Source organism: Jaculus jaculus, chromosome 2, assembly GCF_020740685.1.
Source record: "Jaculus jaculus isolate mJacJac1 chromosome 2, mJacJac1.mat.Y.cur, whole genome shotgun sequence".
Classification (NCBI taxonomy): domain Eukaryota; kingdom Metazoa; phylum Chordata; class Mammalia; order Rodentia; family Dipodidae; genus Jaculus; species Jaculus jaculus.
The window spans coordinates 23,271,798-23,294,346 of NC_059103.1; the positions used below are offsets into that span (position 1 = coordinate 23,271,798).

General features: G+C 41.4%; 1 protein-coding gene across 4 annotated transcripts in view; it reads right to left on the reverse strand.

The window, feature by feature from the left end:
* The window catches only part of Lpin2 (lipin 2), a 94,501-nt gene that overhangs the window by 20,633 nt on the left and 51,319 nt on the right, over positions 1–22,549 (reverse strand). For all 4 annotated transcript variants that reach the window (XM_045142798.1, XM_045142795.1, XM_045142796.1 and 1 more), the window contains 4 exons: positions 18,900–18,995; positions 13,377–13,678; positions 1,943–2,050; positions 1,039–1,162 (listed from right to left, as the gene is read on the reverse strand). In XM_045142798.1, coding sequence (XP_044998733.1) covers positions 1,039–1,162; positions 1,943–2,050; positions 13,377–13,678; positions 18,900–18,995 — 630 coding nt within the window. The remainder of the gene's footprint in view (positions 1–1,038; positions 1,163–1,942; positions 2,051–13,376; positions 13,679–18,899; positions 18,996–22,549) is intronic.

Sequence of the window (22,549 nt, forward strand, 5' to 3'; positions counted from 1 at the left end):
TCCAGATATATGCACCACCTTGCTTATTTGGGACCTGGAAAATTAAACCTGGATCCTTAGGCTTTGCAGGCAAGTGCCTTAACTGCTAAGACATCTCTCCAGCCTGCATTAATTGTATTGTATGTGAAATTTTTGTGTGAACAATTGGCAAAAAGTAATGACTACAATTTGTTCAGTGTCATGGTATGTATTTATAACTGTTCATCTCTGAAGAGTCAAATGCTGAAAGACTGAAGAAACTTAATATTCAAATACAAAAAGATACAAAATGCTCATTTTGAGGGAAACAGCCCATAGTAGTAAATGAAAACTCAACCCAGCTCAAACTACTGCAAGGCTCTTTACATGACTGTAAAAGTGGAAAAGACTAAAGCATAAGCAAAATTTATATTTTTAAAAGCTTAAGTTCAACAAATGATCTAAATAATTTTTTCTTTCAGGAATTATATCTTCCCAGTTTACCCGTAATTCACTATGGGATGGCAAAAGGATTGTTATTGACTCTCTCCCCCTTTCTCAATGCTGGGAAACCCCAGACCTCACTTAAGCTAGGGCAAGCACTCAGCTAACTGGGCCCCACCTAAGCCCAGCTTAATTTCTTTCTTTCTTTCTTTTTTTGAGATCTCTTTAGCTCAGGCTGACCTGGAACTCACTATGTAGTCTCAGGGTGGCCTTGAACTCAGGCGATCCTCCTACCTCTGCCTCCCAAGTGCTGGGTAAGGTGTGCGCCACCATGCCCGGCTTCTTAATTTCTTATTAAAATTTCAGTGTGGAAATTTTAGTTTCCTTTAGGCGCTTTTTAAATTTTCCTATATTAATTAGCAAACAACATTATTTGCTAAGTAGAAACACAAAAAATACAGGATTCCTTTAGCTGCAAGTATCTAAATATGAAAAATGGCAATTTTCAGTGTACTTTTATAACCACAAGAGGGCAATGCAATCATTATTTTCTGTGAGCTCAGTCACAAATTGCTTCTTTAATATTCACTTAGTAGATGAAGGAACTGACCCAGGTTTTTGAGTAAACCCCAGTACCTTGGTGGACTCTGGGAACCCGCCCCAGGTCCACTCCATGTGAGACTCAGATCTGAGCAGGCTCTCGGCTGGTTTCACCTCCAGCTCTGAATCACTCTTAGGACACACTGCCTGGGAATAAGTGCTGGAAACACAAGAGCAAAGACACAAAGGCTTCAGTACTGCTGGGCTACAGAGGGAAAGGAAACAGAAGTTTGAACATATCAACGTAATCTTACAGCTATAAACACTCCACTGATAGAAACATCCATCATTTCTTTCACATAAGTTCTTTTTGATCCCCCCGCTCTTTTTGAGGCAGGGTCTTACTCTAGCCCAGGCTGATCTGGAACTCACTTTGTAGTTCCAGGCTGGCCTCAAACTCACAGCAATGCTACCTCAGCTTCTCAAGTACTGGGACTAAAGGCATGAGCTACCATGCCTGGCTCTTGAGTTTTTTCCCCCCTGGAGTTCCAACTAGTGTTAACTGAGGACTCAACCAAATCCTCTGTAAACATTTTATTACATGCATTGTTTTGTTTGCATGTCACAAAAAATCAATCTGAGAAGCACAAGAACTGCCAGATGCGTGGGCTTAACAACCAGCTAGCATATGAAGCTGTGATCATAGAATAAACAATATGGTGGCATGCATCTCTCACTGTACTGTTTCATTGGTAGTAAATGACTAGACTTAAATAGTAGATGTGCTGATTAGATTTAGAGTTGGCAAACACTATTAGACTGAATCAGATTAAATTTGGGAGAATTAACCACTGGAAAACAAAACAGTTCACATGTTAAGATTTTAGCAAATAGTTGCTCTACTAAATAGAGAAAGAAGTAGAAATACAATGAATAACAGAAAAGCTATTTAATATGCCCTTCCTCTTTCTGTTAACTACATGCATTTCAAGGTACTTACTTCTCTAGTGGGGACCAGTCTCCATCAGATAAGGGGTAGTGATCTCCAGAATGGAAAAGTGAAGGCTCTTTATATTCTTCTTCCTTTAAGGAAGCATTTGAAGGTCCTCTGTGAAAGGGAGAATAAAGCATGTTGACATTTATGTCAGCTTTAAAACATTCCCTTAAATCTACTGACAAAGATAGCTGCTTAATTAGTAATTTATCCTTTTAAAAGAGAAATATGGAGAAATGGGCCAACTGGTCAAGTGCTTCTCTTGAAAGCATAAGGACCTGAATTTGATACTCAGAACCTATATAAAAATGCTGCATCTGGTGGTACATCTGTGTAATCCTAGCACCAGGGAGACAGGAGATCTCTAGGGCTCGCTGGCCAGCCAGTCTAGTCTAATTGGTGAACTCCAGGCCAATGAGAGTCTCTGTCTCTAGGAGGTGGATGGCAGAGTTGGGAAGATTAAAGACAATTGCTTGTAAAGCCTTCTGGCCTGGCTTCAAATCTTCAGCAACCACACATACAGGCAAACAAATACATATATTAAAAAGAGGTGGGAGGCTGGGGAAGTGGCTTAGCAGTTAAAGGCACTTGCTTGCAAAGCTTACTGGCCCAGGGCCACTTCTCCAGTCAGATGCACAAAGTGGCACATGTGCCAGGAATTTGCAGCAGCAAGAGACCCTGGCATGCCCATACTCTCTTTCACATAAATAAAAATTTTAACAAGTACTTTATTTATTTGAGAGAAAGAGGGCGGGGGGAACATGTGCACATGCCAGGGCCTCCAGCCACTGCAAATGACCTCCAGACACATTTGCCGCATTGTGCGTCTGACTAATGTGGGTACTGAGCAATCAAACCTTAGGCTCTGTAGGCAAGTGCCTTAACTGCTAAGCCATTTCTCTAGCCCTATAAAAATATTTTTAAAACGAGTTTGAAGGCATTTCTGACCACTGATCTCCACATGCATGTAGATGCACACACAGAGGGCAATAAAAACAAGGGTGATTCACCAATGCTACCCACAACACATTATTGCAACCATTAGCTATGAAACAGAGGAAGGACAGAAATATGATTAAAAATTCCTTTTTGGTCTGGGAGATGGCTTAGTGGTTAAGCACTTGCCTATGAAGCCTAAGGACCCTGTTTGAGGCTTGATTCCCCAGGGCCCACATAAGGCAGATACACAAGGTGGCGCATGCATCTGCAGTTTGTTTGCGGTGGCTGGAGGCCCTGGAGTGCCCATTCTCTATCTGCCTCTTTCTCTGTCACTCTCAAATAAATAAAATTAAATGAAAATGTATTTTAAAAAATTTCTTTTTATGGGTCTGGATGTGGTTCAGTGGTAGAGCACTTGCCTCCATGCATATGAGCCTGCATTCAATCAACCCCCTCCTCAAATTTCCTCTTGTATCTCTCAGGGTAATAAGGCTCAATATATATTTCCTTCAGGTCCTACAAATCCTAGGTAGCAATATTCTGTTTTAGATACTATGTAATCAAAGATCCAGAGATGCTTAGTAACTTGTTCAAACTCAAAACTTGTGGCCCCCGTTTTCTTTACTAAAAATGTTGCCAATTGTTCTGTGTACTTCTTGGTCGTGGTGAGATTTATGTGGTATATCATACTGAAATCTCCAAAAACTATAAAGACAACCTCTGGAAAGCATACAGTACCTAACTATGTAGATCGAAGAATTTCTTTTAGAACATTCAATGTTCTAATAGGATAGTAAATGTATGTTAGTATCCTGCTGCTTACTTTGGTGGACTAATGGCAGGGACAGAAGCCAGTTTGTTATTCCTTAGTATGTTTGCTTCCCTTCCTTTATATCTTAAGAGAGAATTGGTGCACTAGGGTCCCCAACTACTACCCTTGAATGCTATATGTGTGTGCCACCTTGTGTGCCTGGCTTGTGTGGGACTTGGAGAGTCAAACATGTGTCTTTAGGCTTCATAGACAAGAGCTTTAACTGCTAGGCTATCTCTCCAGTGCTTGTTTTTTTTTTTTTTTTTTTTTTTTTTTGAGGTAGGGTCTGGTCTAGCCCAGGCTGACCTAAAATTCACTAAGTAGTCTTAGGCTGGTTTCCTACTCACAGCGATCCGCCTACCTTGGTTTCCCAAGTGCTGGGACTAAAGGCATGCACCACCATGCCCAACTCTCCTTTTTATCTTAACACACTCTGCTTTGCCACTTGCTCAGACATACCAGCCTGACCTATCACCATTCATATACATGCTGGTAGTCTGGAAAAAAAAAAAAAAGTAATATTAAAGGTACAGAAATTTCTTTTAAAATTACTTATTTCCTCTCTGGGGGTAGGGAGATAGCTAGGTTGGTAAACTGTTTGCCTTGCTATAGCCACCTGATAGTCGATAAAAATGCCAAAAATACTCATTGGAGAAAAGACAGCCTCTTCAGCAAATGGTGATGGGAAAACTGGATATATATCTGCAGAAGGATGAAAATAGATTCTTCTCTCTCGCCATGCACAAGAATTAAGTCCAAATGGATTAAAGACCTGAACATCAGACCTGAAACTCTGAAACTGCTAGAGGAAAAAGTAGGGGAAACCCTCCAACATATTGGTCTTGGCAAAGACTTTCTGAATACAACCCCAATTGCTCAGGCAATAAAACCACAGATTAATCACTGGGACCTCATGACTGCAAAGGACACAGTGAAAAAAGCAAAGAGGCAACCTACAGAATGGAAAAAAATCTTCGCCAGCTATATATCTGATAGAGGATTAATATCTAGGATATACAAAGAACTCAAAAAGGTAAATAATAAGGAATCAAACAAGCCAATCAAAAAATGGGCTATGGAGCTAAATAGAGAGTTCTCAAAGGAAGAAATACGAATGGCATATAAGCATCTAAAAAAATGTTCTACGTCACTAGTCATCAGGGAAATGTAGATTAAAACTACATTGAGATTCCATCTCACTCCTGTCAGATTGGCCACCATCATGAAAACAAATGATCATAAATGTTGGCGGGGATGTGGCAAAAGAGGAACCCTTCTGCACTGCTGGTGGGAATGCAATCTGGTCCAGCCATTGTGGAAATCAGTGTGGAGGTTCCTAAAACAGCTAAAGATTGATCTACCATATACCCAGCTATAGCACTCCTAGGCATACTAAGGACTCATCTCATTTCCTTAGAAGTACGTGCTCAACCATGTTTATTGTTGCTCAATTTATAATAGCTGGGAAATGGAACCAGCCTAGATGTCCCTCAATTGATGAGTGGATAATGAAGATGTGGCACATTTATACAATGGAGTTCTACTCAGCGGTAAAGAAAAATGAAGTTATGAAATTTGCAGAAAAATGGATGGAACTGGAAAGGATTATACTAAGTGAGGTAACCCAGGCCCTGAAAGCCAAGCACCACATGTTCTCTTTCATATGTGGATCCTAGCTACAGATTGGGCTTCTGTGTGAGAATGAAAATACTTAGTAGCAGAGGCCAATAAGTTAAAAAGGAGATATAAAGGGAAGAGAAAGGAAGGGAGGAGGGTACTTAATAGGTTGATATTGTATATATGTAAGTACAATGATTGTGATGGGGAGGTAATATGATGGAGAATGGAATTTCAAAGGAGAAAGTGGGGGGGGAGTTAACATGGGATTTTTTTTATAATCATGGAAAATGCTAATAAAAATTTTAAAAAAACTGTAAGAAAACTTCAAGAGCTAATAAACACTTTCAGTAAAGTAGAAGGATAAAAAATTATACAAATATGTTGAGAAATTAGGGAAACAGTTCCATTCACAATAGGCTCAAACCACCACCACAAACAACAGTAACAAATGAACAAATACATCTATCCACAGAAGTTGAAGACTTCTACAGTGAGAATTTTGAAACACTCAAGAAAGAATTTAAGGCATTAGAAGATCCCATGTTCACGGATGCAGTATGAATATTGTGAAAATGGCCATTCCATCAAAAGCAATCTAGAGATTCAAAGTAACCACAATCAAAATACCAACGCCATACTTTACAGAAATAGAAAAAAAAAAAACTTAAAATTTACTGGATACACAAAATACCCTAAATAGTCAAAATAATCTTTAGCAAAAAGAATGCTGCTATTGTTATCATCACACCAAATGTCAAGTCCTACCACTGACCTGTAGTAATAAGCAGCATGGCACTGGCGCCAAAACAGGCAGATGAATGAACAGAGTAGAGGATGCAAGCCTAAGTCTATGAAATTACAGCTACCTAATTATCTGACAAATACAGAAAAGGCAGCATCTTTAACAAATGGTACTGAGAAAATTGGATTTCTACATGTAGAAGAATGAAATTAGAGCATTATTTCTGACCCTGCACCAAAAAAAAAAAAAAAAAAAAAAACACCCAAAAACAAAAACACCTCAAAAATAGATCAAGAACCTCAATGTAAGACTCAAAACTGAATCAGCCTGAGGAAAAGGTAGGCAGCACACTCCAGATAAAGGCCTGGGTAAGGATTTTCTGAACAGCACTCTGTCGTTCAGGAAATAAGGCAAGCGACTGACAAAAGGGGCCTCGTAAACGTCAGAGGCTTCTGTTCAGCAAAGGAACTGTCCTTTGAGTGAAGAGGCAGTATCTTTGCCAGCCGTGCATCTGACAGAGGGTTCATATCCAGACAACACAAAGAAATAAAAACTAATCAGGAAAATGAACAACCCAATCAAAAAGTAGGCTAGGTAGCTCAACAAACTTTCCAAAAGAACAAATACAAATGTTTATTAATTTTTTTTTGAAGCAGGGTCGCACTCTAGCCCGAGATGACTTGGAACTCACTGTATAATCCAGGCTGGCCTCAAACTCACAGCACTTTTCCTACCTTAGCCTTCTGAGTGCTGGGATTAAAGGCGTGCATCACCACAACCAGGGCCAAATGGTCAATAAATTTTTTTTTTGTTATTTATTTGCAAGCAGAAAGAGAGAGAGAGAGAGAGAGAGAAAAAAAAGGAGGGAGATAGATAAGAGATAGAGAGAATGAGCATGCCAGAGCCTCCAGCCACTTTAAAGGAACTCTAGAGGCATGCACCTCTTTGTGTATCTGGCTTTATATGTGGGTACTGGTGAATCAAGCCCAGGTCATTAGGCTTTGCAGGCAAGTACCTTAACTGCTAAGGCATCTCTCCAGACAAATGCCTTTTTTTTTTTTTTTTTTAAGTGTTCAACATCCTTAGCCACCTGGGAAATGGGATTAAAACTACTTTGGGGTTCTTGCCAGGTGTGGTGGTGCATACTTTTAATCTCAGATTCCATAGTGAATTATTCCAGGAAAGCCTGGGCTAGAGTGAGACCCTACCTCGAAAAACCAAAAACAACCAAAAAAACCTACATTGAGATTCTATCTCACCTCAGTCAGAATGGCTATCATCAAGGAAAAAAATGACAGTAAATACTAGAGAGAATGTGAGGAAAAGGGTACTCTTATTAGTGCTGGTGGGAGGGTAAACTGGCACAGCCACTATGGAAATCAGCATGTAGGTCCCTTAAAAATCTAAAAACTAAAAAGCTAACGTATGACTCAACCATACCACTCCTAGGTATACAACGAAAGAACTCTATTCTACTATAGAGGATGTACACACATCCATGTTCTGTGCTGCTCTGTTTACAATAGCTAGGGAACAGAACCAGCCTAGATTTCCATTAACTGATGACTAGGTAATAAAGATGTGGTAATATACAGATTGCAATTTTGTTCAGCCGTACAGAAAAATGAAGTTAAGAACTTTGCAGGAAACTGGAACTAGAAAATATAGTAAATGAGATAACTCAGGCTCAGAAAGACAAATGCCCCATGTTCTCTGTAATGTGTGGATCTTAACTTCTCATTACCAGATAGTGTTTAAACTGGTGGTACCCGTATAGACCAAGATGGCAGTAACAGACTACGGAGGGGAGAAGGGTCGTTAAGTGTGGGATAGAGCACAAGTGATATAAAGTAATGGGGAGGGCATGGAAAGGGTTAAGCAGGGATGAGGGCAAGTGAAGGGTGAAAAAAGGGAATGGGGTGGGGTGTGGAAGGTTAGTAAAAAGTTATACAAGGGCTAGAGGGATGGCTTAGTAGTTAAAATGTTTGCCTGCGAAGCATAAGGACCCAGGTTCAATTACCTAGGACCCACGGAAGCCAGATGTCTAGCAGAAAATAGGAATAAAAGAAAAACTTGTGTTGCATTACAAAGCCCCCAACAGTCCAGACGTTACCCACAAAGAGCAGAGATAAGTCCTGGTTGCCCTTGAGCCATCTGCAGGGAACAGGACCAGAGAACAGAGAGGTAAGTTCCCTGCCTGTGCTATGAGTCATAGAGGTTTGGGCTGACTGGAGCAGAAATTATAAGAAAGTTAAACTATGCAGCTGCCAGCTCACACCATGTATGCTTCTGAAACCTCGCTTGCTTGTAAGAAGACAGAACTAAAAAGATCCTCTTGTCTAAGCTCCGGCTGTCGCCATTACAGAGAGATCTGAGTGTCAGTCCAATAGTGTAGACAAATCTTCCTCTCCTCTGTGTGCATGACTCTAAGTCTCATTCAGGGAATTCCAGCAACAGATGCTCAAGGTGACACATGCTTCTGGAGTTTGCATGCAGTGGTTAGAGGCCCTGGCATGCCCACTCTCTCTGATTGCACATGAATATAAAAAATGTGAAAATAATGACCCAGCTATAGCATTCCTAGGCATATATCCTAAGGACTCATCTCATTTCCTTAGAAGTACGTGCTCAACCATGTTTACTGCTGCTCAATTTATAATAGCTGGGAAATGGAACCAGCCTAGATGTCCCTCAACTGATGAGTGGATTATGAAGATACAGTACATTTATAACAATGGAGTTCTACTCAGTGGTAAAGAAAAATGAAGTTATGAAATTTGCAGAAAAATGGATGGAACTGGAAAGGATTATACTAAGTGAGGTAACCCTGGCCCAGAAAGCCAAGCGTCATATGTTCTCCCTCATATGTGGATCCTAGCTACAGATGATTGGGCTTCTGTGTGAGAAGGAAAAAACTCAGTAGCAGAGGCCAGTCAGTTAAAAAGGAGATGGCGTGCCAATTGTCTCTCTCTCCCACTCTCACTATCTCGCCTTAAAAAAAATTCTGTTGCCAGGTGTGGTGGTGCACGCCTTTAATCCCAGCACTCGGGAGGCAGAGGTAGGAGGACCACCATGAGTTCAAGGCCACCCTGAGACTACATAGTGAATTCCAGGTCAGCCCAGGCTAGAGTGAAACCTTACCTTGAAAAAAAAAAAAAAAATTCTGTTGTGTTGCTGTATGGTAGGTGACTACAGACATCAATAATCTATCATACATTCTGAAAAGCTACAAGAAAGCATTTTAAAAGTTTTCACCACAAAAAAAAAAAAAATGATGAGAATGTAAGTACAATGATTGTGATGGGGAGGTAATATGATGGAGAATGGAATTTCAAAGGGGAAAGTGTGGGGGGTGGGGAGGGAGGGAATTACCATGGGATTTTTTTATTTTTATTTTTTTTATAATCATGGAAAATGCTAATAAAAATTTTAAAAATTTAAAAAAAAAAAAAAAAGGAGACATAAAGGGAAGAGAAAGGAAGGGAGGAGGGTACTTAATAGGTTGGTATTGTATATATGTAAGTAGAATGATTGAGATGGGGAGGAGATAGGATGAAGAATGGAATTTCAAAGGAGAAAGCTGGGGGGGGGAGGGAAGGGAGAGTATTACCATGGGATATTTTCTATAATCATGAAAAATGTTAATAAAACTTGAGAACAAAAATTAAAAAAAAATGAAAAAAGTTAGACAATATGGAAAAGTCATAAGGAAATGTACTAGTCTATAAACTAATTAAAAATGTAATTTCTCTCTCTGCCTCTGTCAAATAAATAACAATAAAATTTTTTTAAAGGACTAGAGGGATGGCTTAACAGTTAAGTCACTTGCCTGCAAAGCCAAAGGACCCAGGTTTGACTTCCCAGGACCCATGTAAACCAAATGAACAAGGGGGTGCATGGGTCTGGAGTTTGTTTGCAGTGGCTGGAGGCCCTGTCACACCCATTCTCTCTCTCTCTTTCTCTCTGTCAAATAAATAAAAAATATACAAGTAAAAGTAAGAGAATAGGGCTGGAGTTAAGGTTATTTGCCTGCAAAGCCCAAGGATCCTGGTTCGACTCTCCAGGACTCACGTAAGCCAGATGCACAAGGGGGCACATGCATCTGGAGTTCGTTTGCAGCGGCTAGAGGCCCTGGCGTGCCCATTCTTGCTCTCTGAAATAAATAAAATATATTACAAAAAGAATTACTAAAAAAAACTTAAAAACAAGAGACTTTCAGAGGTTTCTGATAATGGAGGCTCTCTTCAGTCCTGGTTTATTTTAAAGTAAAACTTCTCAAAATATGCTAGATACTATCAAAATATGTGACTATAGGGAGACAAGAGGTAGGTCTCAAATCAAGCACATGGCATAAGGACATGAAAGTGTACACATCAGACCATGAAAGCGGCAGAAACAATAGACTGTACCTGTGGTAAACAAGCATGGTGACACAATGCTAATGCAAAACAGAGGGAAAGAACTTAATTTTCAGTTAGTTTAGGATTGATGGGTTGCAGTTGCTCAGGTTCATTACCAGCATGGAAAAGACTACCAGCCTCACAGATCCTCAGCAACAGTGTGCACAGACTGACATATTCCCAGTCCAGGTGCTTACAGAAGAGGCATGGCTACATATAACTCTCAGACTCACCAAACTGCACATTTAGGATCTGCCTATGTTACTGTATGTAAACTATATATCAGCTTAAGTGGAAGGTGGTCACAAAAAGAAAAATCAACAGCTTAAACTGCTTAGTTGGAATAAATTATAGTAGTAAATGAATTTTAAATTATTTGACTGGTAGTAAGAGATAAAGGAGGTTGGTTGGTACCATGACCAAAGATCATAGACTCAATATGATATCAAACGTTTATCAGCAACCTTAGCACTCAAATTCAGTGTGGCTAATGAGGTACATTTGCATTGAGACATAAGATATTTCCCAAAGTCATATACCTCACAGCAGGATCCTGCTTCTCGGCTGTGTGAATGAAGAAGGGCAAAGGCTGTTAAGGTCTGTGTGACCTTCGACACCACTGGAAGGTCTCTAGAAGCCAGTTCCTGACCAGGGGTGAAGAACGTAGCTTCTTGTCAACAGCTGCTCTCTGTGACACTCTTAGGCTCCCTGAAGTTAGCTCCTAGATTCATTTTCTCCTCTGAGATACAGTCTCGCTCTAGTCCAGGCTGACCTGGAATTCACTATGTAGTCTCAGGGTAGCCTTGAACTCTTGATCCTTCTACCTTTGTCTTACAAGTGCTGGGATTAAAGGCATGCACCACCATGCCCAGCCTAAATTTTTTTTTATATATATTTACTTTTAATTTATTTGAGAGTAGGAAAGAGAGAGCGAGAGAGACAGAAAGACACACAAACACACACACGGGGGGGGGGGAGAGAAAGGGGGAGAGAGAGAGAATGGGCGTGCCAGGGCTTCCAGCCACTGCAAAGAAACTCCAGATGCACATGCCACCTTGTGCATCTGGTTTACATGGGTCCTGGGGAATTGAACCAAGGTCCTTTGGCTTCACAGGCAGGCGCCTTAACTGTTAAGCCATCTTTTCTTTTTTTTTTTTTTAAATTAATTAATTTATTTATTTGAGAGTGACAGACACAGAGAGAAAGACAGATAGAGGGGGAGAGAGAGAATGGGCGCGCCAGGGCTTCCAGCCTCTGCAAATGAACTCCAGACACGTGCACCCCCTTGTGCATCTGGCTAACGTGGGACCTGGGGAACCAAGCCTCGAACCGTGGTCCTTAGGCTTCACAGGCAAGCACTTAACCGCTAAGCCATGTCTCCAGCCCTTAAGCCATCTTTTCAACCCTAGATTTAATCTTTTAAGCAAGCCCGCTTTAATTGATTAAGAGTTGAGATTCTTCAGTCTGGCTTAGGTCCTTCATTTTTGCTACTTCTGGTTATATGAAATAACTTCCATCAGTGATGTGGAAACAAAAGTGTTAGAATGAAGTTTTTCAAATCTATTTTGGATATATATTTTAAATATTCTTATTTATTTTCAAGCAAAGAGAGATAGAGACAAAGACAGTGAGACTGGGTGTGTTAGGGCCTCTAGCCACTGCAAAGGAACTCCAGATGCATGCACCACTTTGTGCATCTGGCTTTATGTGGGTACTGAGGAGCTGAACCCTGGTTAAGCTTTTAAGATGCCTCAATCACTGAGCCATCTCTCCAGCCCGATTTTTGCATATGTTTTGAAAATGGTATGTTTTGTACATTTGTAACCAAAATTGTACTGGCATACCATCCAATTTGAAAAGAGCCTTCCTTCCCAAAGGCTAAGAGGCACAATGTTTTTAATAAACATATACACACACAAATGCATGCATACCCATCCATCCTCTGGAAGGAAAAGGTTTCCATGTTATATTCAAGCCCAAAGTTCATCTTTGTGTTTTGAGTTAAGTTTTACTACATATCCCAGTATAACCTGGATCTCACTGTGTAGCCCAAACTGGTCTCTATTTCCTGTATGCAAGAGGTGGCAAGAGAAGCAATGAGAGTTTGAAGCACACTTGGGACTCCACAGTGAATCACTATCTCAGGAAAAAAGATACCAAGCAGGGAAGTTGCACAAGAGGAGAATGTGTCCACTAGAATCTGCTTGGCCAGGGGACAAAAAAAAAAAAAAAAAAAAAAAAAAAATCATTAAGATTAGCTAATGATCTATCTGGCTTTCAGTAACTTCCTGGATGAAATGAACAAAGATATACCACCAGAGCTGCTGAGAGTGACATTTTAGCACCCCATCACAATGTCTGATAATTTCTCCAGAATTGTAAAAACAACAGAATTGTAAAAACAACAACAAAAAAGAGCTAGAGAAATGGTTCAGTGGTTGGAGGCCCTTGCTTACAAACCTGACATCCCACGTTCAATACCCCAGTATCCACATAAACCCAGATTCACAAAGAGGCACAGGCATCTGGAGTTTGTATGTAGTGGCAAAAGGCCCTGACACGCCCATTCACAGTCATATTCTCTCTCCATATATATATATATGTTTTTCAAGGTAGGGTCTCACTCTAGCTCAGACAGACCTGGAATTCACTATGTAGTCTTCTCAGAGTGGCCTCGAACTCACGGCAATCTTCCTAACTCTGCCTCCCAAGTGCTGGGATTAAAGGCAATGTGTCACCATGCCCGGCAAAAAAACTATTTTTAAAAAGAAAATATTCTTTCTCCTGCTTGATTCCATGAAAAAACTGTTGAGGGGGAAAATCCAAACTCACACTATACACCCTTAAGAGCACCAGCCCCTGCCAGCTCCCTGCGCATGAGGCCACACAGGGCACTGCATAAGACCCTGCCCAGGCTGAGAGCCCTACCTTGCTGCATGGGCTCCCTTCTCATCATCGGAGCTCACAGCCACATCACCCGGATCTTCTGCAACCGAGGAAACAGCCTGCTCTTCCTTCTTACTGTCCTGTTTGCACTTCTTTCGCCTGCGTTTTTTCTTTTTGACAGAAGTTGAAGTGAAAACCGTCTCTGCTTCCACAATGTGTGAGATATCTGAACTCTGAGATGGTTTTCCATCTCCTCCTGGTTTCACCAAAGGGGTCTCAATATCTTTAAAGAACTGGTCTTCTGTAGGAATTGGCGAGGTGGCAAGATAAGCAGGAAGCTTTTCCTTAAAGAATATGGAGAAAGAAAAGTCATCAATGACAAACTAGACAGCTGATCACAGCCAACACTTAATCCTCTGAGCAGGCAAGTTTTCCCAGTGGCAGAAAGACATATTCCCTTCAGGTGAGAGGCACAGGGAACTGAGGTCCCGCTGCATGCTAGGCACAAGTAAGCGATAGCTCATTGCAGTACATGCGACTGAGCATGTGGAGAACTGCTATGGAACCTTGGCACAGAACACAGAGAAGCTACAATTTACATGCAGCCAATTCAATTCTCTGCAGAGCTATTCAGAGCAGCAGCAGCAGCAGCATTCGGGGAGAGGCAGCATGTAGGAACAAATCAAGTAGAAGGCAACACGCCTGACACAGGGCGGCTAGGCAGGTAAGTGAAGGGTGGTGGGCAGAGTGGTTCAGGCCAAATTAACTGCGGGTAGAGGAAGGAAGATTAAAATACAGGCAATAATGATAGAGAGCACCCCATACACATATGTAGAAACACCTCCATTTATATAGGCGTGATCTACACATCCTTCTCCTGTCAACAAAGTTGAACCTGGAGGACCAAGCATGTGTTTGGCACCACTGGACAGTTCTCCAACAGGAGAGGCGGGCCCAAGGCCCCATTATGGAGCAGCCTCACTTGTCCAGGTCACATTTGGCTTTGGTAAACATTAGTACCAGAAGAGGGGAGTTTTGTTTGCCTGGAGAACTTTGTGCTCACCACCAACACACTACTGTGGTAAGATATTCTGAGTGCCCCCATGGCACCTAGATGAGAGGCTGTGGGATCTCATGTCTAGGGACGTAATTGAATGACCTTTCCTCCTTCTTTCTTCAAACTGGTTTTGTTTATGGTGGTGTTTCCAAGTTTTATTATAGTAGTGTCTGGGATGAAGGGATGAAAATTACCTAAATACCTATCAATAAGAAAATGGTTGAATATGGGCTGGTTTAGTAGTGCACTTGCCTGGGCTACAACCCCCAGTACCAATGTAAAGCCAGATGGACAAAGTGGTCCGTGTGTGTGGAGGCTATTTGCAGTGGCAGGAGGACCTGGAGCACCCATTCTCTCTCTCTCAACTAAATACATATTAAAAGAAAATGGTTAAATAAACTAGGGCATATTGACACCATGGAAAACTGCAGCTTAAAAAAAACTGAGTCCAATCTAGAGGGAGGGTCTCACGCTAAGTCCAGGCTGACTTGGAATTCACTATATAATCTCAGGGTGGCCTTGAATTCATGGCAATCCTCCTGCCTCTGCCTCCCAAGTGCTGGGATTAAAGATGTGAGCCACCATGCCCGACTTTTGATAATTTATAGTTTTATGAGAAAAGTTTGAAAAACAAAATCCTAGGCAATGGTTTCTTGACAACTATTTTGGCCTGTGTGTATGTGTTTGTGGAGGCCAGAAGTCCATGTTGAGTGTTTTCTGTAGCTGCTCTCCACATTTTTTTTTTTTTTTTAAATTTATGAAAGAGGGGCCAGGTGTGGTGGCACATACCTTTAAACCCAGCACTTGGGAGGCAAAGGTAGGAGGGTCACTGTGAGCTTGAAGCCAGCCTGGGACTACATAGTAGTGAATTCTAGGTCAGCCTGGGCAAAATTTTATCTTAAAATAACAACAAAAACAAAACAAAAAAATATAGAGAATTGGCACACTAGGGCGCTACCTGTGGGCACATATCACCTTGTGCATCTTTCTTACGTGGGTTCTGGGGAGTCAAATCTGGGTCTTTAGGTTTCATAGCCAAGAGCCTTTACTGCTAATCCATCTTTGTAGCCCTCCACCTTATTTATTTGGTTTTTCGAGGTAGGGTCTCACTCTAGCCCAGGATGACCTGGAATTCACTATGTAGTCTCAGGGTGGCCTCAAACTCTCAGTGATCCTCCTACCTCTGCCTCCCAAGTGCTGGGATTAAAGCCCACCATATTTTTTTGAGACGGTGTCTCCCTGAATCTGCAGCTCACCAAACTTTGGCTAAATGAGCTGGCCAGCAAGTCCCAAGAATCTTCTGTCCCCACCTCTCCAGTTCTGAGATTATAGGCATGTGGTAGTTTGATTCACGTGTCCCCTATAAAGGCTCACACCTTTAATACAAGCACTCGGGAGGCAGAGGTAGGAGATCACCATGAGTGTGAGGCCACCCTGAGACTACATAGTGAATTCCAGGTCAGCCTGGGTCACAGTGAGACCCTATCTCAGAAAAAAAAAAAAAAAAAAAATTGCTGTGTGCATGTCTGTATGACTATGGGAACGCATGTTATGGTGCATGGGGAGGTCAGGACTTCAGATACAGGACCTTGCCTTCCACCTTGTTTGAGGAAGGCTCTCTTGCTCGCCGCTGTTATATCAAGTAGCACTATCTATGTGGTAGCCAGCAAGCTTCTGGGGATTCTGCTGTCTTGCTCTCCCATCTTGCCATACGAATGCTGGGAATCTGGACATGCCCTATATGGTTCAGGAGACTTAATCTCAAGTCCTAACACTTGAGTGACAACCACTGCCATCCCCCCAGTGCTTGCTCATTTTTTCTCTCCTAAATCATGAGCTCCTGGAATGCAGGGGCTACATTTTATTCGTGGTATCTGGCTGGCATAGAGCAGTAATTTGCAGCATGGCACATCTGGTCAACAATGAATGCAGTCATGTATGGAATAAGAAAGAGACGGAAAAGTTGACATTATCCAAGTTGACATTGCTCAAGCAGGCTTAACTATTTTTTTGGTTTTTCGAGGTAGACTCTCACTCTAGCCCAGGCTGACCTAGAATTCACTATGTAGTCGAAGGGTAGCCTTGAACTCAAGGCGATCCTCCTACCTCTGCCTCCCAAGTGCTGGGACTAAAGGTGTGCACCACCATGTCCGACAAAAAAATTTTTTTAGAGAGTGAGAAAGAGCAAGGGCACACCAGGGACTCAGCCACAGCAATCGAACTCCAGAAATTTGTGCCACCTAGTGGGCATGTGCAACCTTGCACTTGCCTCAACTTTGTGCATCTAGCTTACATGGGATCTGGAGAGTTGAAAATGAGTCCTTAGGCTTCACAGAGGCAAAAGCCTTAACCACTAAGCCATCTATCTCTCCAGCTCCTTAAGCAGGTTTTGAATAGATCTGTGAAAGTAGCACTTGACCATCAAACCCTCATCTACTGATTTATGCCATGATAGTGAGTGATATGAATTACATGTGATTTTAAGAAACATCAAAAAATGTTTTATTAATTACTGTAATGCTGGAATTTATGATGCTTTAATCTGCTCTTTGCCTTGTTTTTAACAAGGTGATTTTTGTTTGGTAAGTAAATGCAAATGAGGTAACATAGAAACAAGAAAGAGGTCAAGGAAACCACTGCTTGACAAGGCTCCATTTTGTAAATGGTACTAATACAGTACTGCTTTACACCCCAGTGCCCATCAGTTGATGGCTCTTCTGTCACCTAAAAAATGACTTAAAAAATCTCATTTTGCTACTGCTTATTTTGGATGATATTTTACTTTATGCATTTTTTATAAAATTTTTTTATTTAATTATTAGAGAGAGAGAGAGCGTGTGCGTGTGCGCGAGCGGGCATGCCAGGGCCTCTAGCCACTGCAAACAAACTCCAGACGCATGTGCCACCTTGTGCATCTGGCTTAAGTGGGTCCTGGGGAATCGAACCGAGGTCCTTTGGTTTTGCAGGCAAGTGCTTTATCTGTGAAACCATCTCTCCAGCCCTCTTTATGCATTTTTAACACCATCCTGGCAGTTCACCTTCAAAACCAAGAAAGTATCCCTGTATTCTAGTAATCTGTCTTTTTTCTATATGAGAATATATTTCTTACAGAAAAAATATATAATAACTACGAATACATAATTATGAGTTCTAAAGAATCTTTAAGAAGAATCACATTAAATGTATCATGAGTAGTTTATCTTTGTTCAATCTGGTATATACATGCCTGTGAGTCAACAAGGATGGGGAGTTGTGTAAACTATACTCTCTTGTAGGAAAGGCCAATCATATAATCATTTATAAAAAAAAAAAACAAAACAAAACACAGGCCAATTGCTTTAAACATCTTGAGGCCATAACTAATTCTTTAAGGTACTCAAGGTCAGGGATGAAATATTCCTAACACAATCAGTAACTGTGCCTTCCAAACTTAAAGATTACATGTATGCACGCATACATATACTGAAGAGACATGCCTTGCTTACTTGGTAACACTGAATAAATTCTACTCAAGGCCTGCTTATTAAGTAAGAAGCTTTCTGATGTTAGAAAGAGAAGTTTTCTGGGGCTGGAGAGATGGCTTAGCAGTTAATGTTTTTTTTTTTTTAATTATTTATTTATTTGAGAGTGACAGACACAGAGAGAAGGACAGATAGAGGGAGAGAGAGAGAATGGGCGTGCCAGGGCTTCCAGCCTCTGCAAACGAACTCCAGACGCGTGCGCCCCCTTGTGCCTCTGGCTAACGTGGGACCTGGGGAACCGAGCCTTGAACCGGGGTCCTTAGGCTTCACAGGCAAGCGTTTAACCGCTAAGCCATCTCTCCAGCCCGGCTTAGCAGTTAAGATGTTTGGCTTGCAAAGCCTAAGGACCTAGGCTCGATTGCCTAGTATTCATGTAAGCCAAACATGTGGCACATATGTCTGCAAAGGCTAGAGGTCCTAGTGTGCCAATTCCCTCAAATAAATTTTTTCTTTTTTTAAATTTACAAAAAGGAGAAGCTTTCTATATGCTCCCTGTACCCTGGAAGTTGGTGTGGACAAAGTTCTTATTCCTCAGCTACTTTTTTTTTCTTTTTTTAAAGGCTTTCATTTTTTCTTTTATTGTTGATTTATTTATTTTTTTGGGGGGGGGGGCTAGTGGCAGATAGAGAATAGGCATGCCAGGGCCTTCAGCTTCTGCGAACAAACTCCAGACACATGCTCCACCTTGCATATCTGGCTTATGTGGGTTTTGGGGAACTGAACCTGGGTCCTTTGGCTTCACAGGCAAGTGCCTTAACCACTAAGTTCCTTAGTTCCTTTTTGGCAGTTTGATTTGCTTCACAGGCATGTGCTTTAACCACTAAGTTCCTTAGTTCATTTTTGGCAGTTTGATTCTTTAATATAAACCAAAACTTGTCTAAACAGCAATAATCATTTGTACAGTCATGGAAATGGCTCTGTGTCTTGGGACGCACTCTAGAAGCCAGAGCACAGTGCGTGAGGTGGCTGTGCCCCTTGACAACTTACGTATTCTTCTTCAGTCTCTTCCACAAAGAAAGCCTCTCCATTATCACCCAGCTTCATGTGGAGATCCACTGCACTGCCATTGATTTCTATATCAATCTGAGGGGAGATACATGTATGGGTTAGCATTTATAGGCTTTCATTCAAACTCAACTAATCCCAACTCCTGAGCTCTCACAAACCAAACTTGGTACCCCGTTTCTAGGGCTACAGCCTCTCAGAAGCAGTGCTGCCTGTCCAGAGCCCTGGCTTACAAGAAACAAGGGAAGAGAGGGACAGCCAGACACAAAGAAAACGCTTTACTACTTAATATCTTGCGGAATCCCTCTTTATTTTTATGGGAAAGGGCTCTACTATGTATATCCATCTTGCCTCAAACTTGCAGCAATCCTCCTGCTTCAACTTCCCAAGTGCTGGGATTCTACATCTGTGTCACCATGCCTAACTTAATCTGCTAAATATTATAAAATAAGGTAAATATTGTCCACAAACACTTGTACACTTTCCAAGTTAGAGAACAAGCAGGCCTCACCCTTCAGAATTTAGACATTCCCATACTTTACATTACCTGAGTATGTGAGTGGTAAGTAAATTCCCTGTCAGCAAAACCATCCACAGATTACTATGTAAATGACAGATGCTGTTAGCTATCAGTGAGCAAGCAGTGGCTATCTGCAAAGTCTGCTGGTGATGGGCCCCTGTGTACCTACCTGTTACTGAGTTTAGGCCTAGAGCAAAGCCTGGTAGCTGTGTACCGACCTCATTTTCCACTCAAACTCACAGAACGAGAATAATTCAACGAGAAAATCATTGGTCAAGATAAGAAAGAAAGCACAGCCAAAAAACCAAAACTATAAGCTGGGAGGGAGACAAATTTCACTCAAGCTTCACAGTTACAGAAGAAAGAGCTCACTGTGGGGACAATGAGTGTGGAGCCAGTGGACAGACCTGGAAGTGCAGCCCGAGCTTTTATTTCTCTTTTCCTTTTTTTTTTAATTTTAAATTTTAATTTTTATTAACATTTTCCATGATTATAAAATATATCCCATGGTAATTCCCTCCCTTCCCACCCCCACACTTTCCCATTTGAAATTCCATTCTCCATCATATTACCTTCCCATTACAATCATTGTAATTACATATATACAATATCAACCTATTAAGTATCCTCCTCCCTTCCTTTCTCTATCCTTTATGTCTCCTTTTTACCTTACTGGCCTCTGCTACTAAGCGAGCTTTTATTTATAAAAATGTATTTATACTGATATCTACAGATAAACTTTCTATGATGAACTGTAAACAAAAATGGCACAGCAGTAAATTTTTCTTAACCTCAAGGATGATGGTTATCAATTTTGAAGGTGTCTTATGTGCATTTTAAGATTTAATACTGTGCATAACCAGAACCCTTTTTCTCACTGTATGCTATTTATAAACAATAAAAACCAAATAATTAAAGTTATTTCATTTTTAGTTAAAACAGACTTAAACAGATTATCCTTCAAATTTTTACTTTTTGGAGGTTATTCTTACCTAATGTAGCTAGAGAACAGGTGTAATTCTTTTTAGATGCAAATTCCGAATCTAAGTTGCTTATATACCATCTTAGAAAAACCAGTACTGCATAGCCATTACTCAGGTTTTAATTACACTACTCAACATGACTATATGTTATTTTCTTGATTTAACTTTGAATGGGCTTTGGTCTTTCTAGAAGTTTAATCTAACAAATTGTGCTATTGTTGAGGGCACTTTAAAAATATGCAAAAGGGGTTAGAGAATGGCTTAGCGGTTAAGGTGCTTGCCTGCAAAGCCTAAGGACCCATGTTTGACTCTCCATATCCCTGGTAAGCCAGATGTACACAAGGTGGCATACACATATGGAGTTCAATTACAGTGGCTGGAAGCCTGGGTGCATCAATTGTCTATCATAAAAAATTAAAAGGCCAGTCTGTTGGGCTTGCTTCAAAACATTATGCAAAAGCTCTTGAGAAAACCAAGGGAAAAAAAAATTTTTTTTCTGGGAAAAAGAGGTTTATTTTGGCTTACAGGCTTGAGATGAAGCTCCACTATGGCAGGGGAAAGCAATGGCATGAGCAGAGGGTGGACATCACCCCCTGGCCAACATAAGGTGGACAATAGCAACAGGAGAGTGTGCTAAAACTGGACAGGGAAACTGGCTATAATACCCATAAGCCCGCCCCCAACAATACACTCCCTCCAGGAGGCATTAATTCCCAAATATCCATCAGCTGGGAACCTAGCATTCAGAACACCTACGTTTATGGGGGACAACTGAATTACAGAACACCACATAAAGGAAAAAAATTTTAAACATGTTTTTAAAAAAATCTACTTATTTGCAAGCAGAGAGAGATAGAGATAAAGAGACAATGGGTACACCAGGGCCTCCAGCCACTGAAAATGACATATGCATTACTTTGTGCAGCTGACTTTACGTGGGCACTGGGGAAAGGAACCTGGGTCATTAGGCTTCGAAGACAAGTGCCTTAAACACTGAGCCATTTCTCCAGGACAAGCCTCCCCCCCAAAGTTAAAACATTTTAAGAGAAGTACCAAGGTAGAATAAATGCTTCCCAAGGTGATTATCTCAGAGGACACTTATAATATGTTAAATTCTGGTGAAGTGGTTCCTAAAATAACCAGTCATTAATTGCCGTCATATTTCTTACCCTCTGGTTCAACGTTGGCCAATGTATTTAACGATGCTGAAATGGAACGGATACTCAGAAAATACTGGGTGTTGTGGATACCTGGTTTGCTTACCATCTCTGGGTAAGAGTATTTCAGCATCTCTGGGGGATCTGCTCATCCTCACTCATTTCGGACTCATTTCAAGTGGCCTCACTTGTGAAGGTGAGGGTGCTGTCTAAGCCAGACCAGTCCTCATAGTCCACTGTCAGCTACAGGAGATCCAAGTCTTAAGACTCAGTACCAGTACTCTGTGGGAAGCACCTTCTCTGGGGCTTGCTGGAAATGAGCCTGAAGGCACTAGCTCTCACATTTACAAAGATCCCACACAGTCAGAGACAGAGCTTAGAGGTGGAAAAGAAAATCTGGCAACATGTTTAAAATCTCTAAAAGAGCAGTGACTAAGTTAAATGCCCATAGACTTTGGTTACATAAGCTTTCTGCTTAAGCTAGTAGAAGATGGATGTTTGTTAAGTACAGTGAAAACAGTTCCATCAGTTTTGTGGTAAGTCAACAAGTTTACTATCAGAAACATCAAGCAAGCCAGAACCACTGTGAGCAGTGCACATGGAGAGGGGCCACAGCTAGAATGCATGGCTTCCAGAAGGAAGGCAGCTCTGCTTTCATCTGGAAACCCCCACCTGCTTCATTTCAGACCTCTGACTTCCAGAAAGGACTGTTTTGCAACCTGTTGCCCAGATGGACGCACAGACCAGTGCCCGAGGAGCAGCTGTGGGTAAGACTTGGGCAGTAGGATGAGGAAGGCCTGGGGCACTCCCACGCCCAGGGTCCACTGAGCACGAAGACTACCGTGGCAAGCGCTTACTGTGCCCTAGGTCACAGGCTGGACACTTTCAAGTTAACCTCCTTAATCTTCAAAAGTTTTACAGCCATTGCCAATAAGGCACCAAACGGGAGAAGAGTCACTGACCCTCTGGACC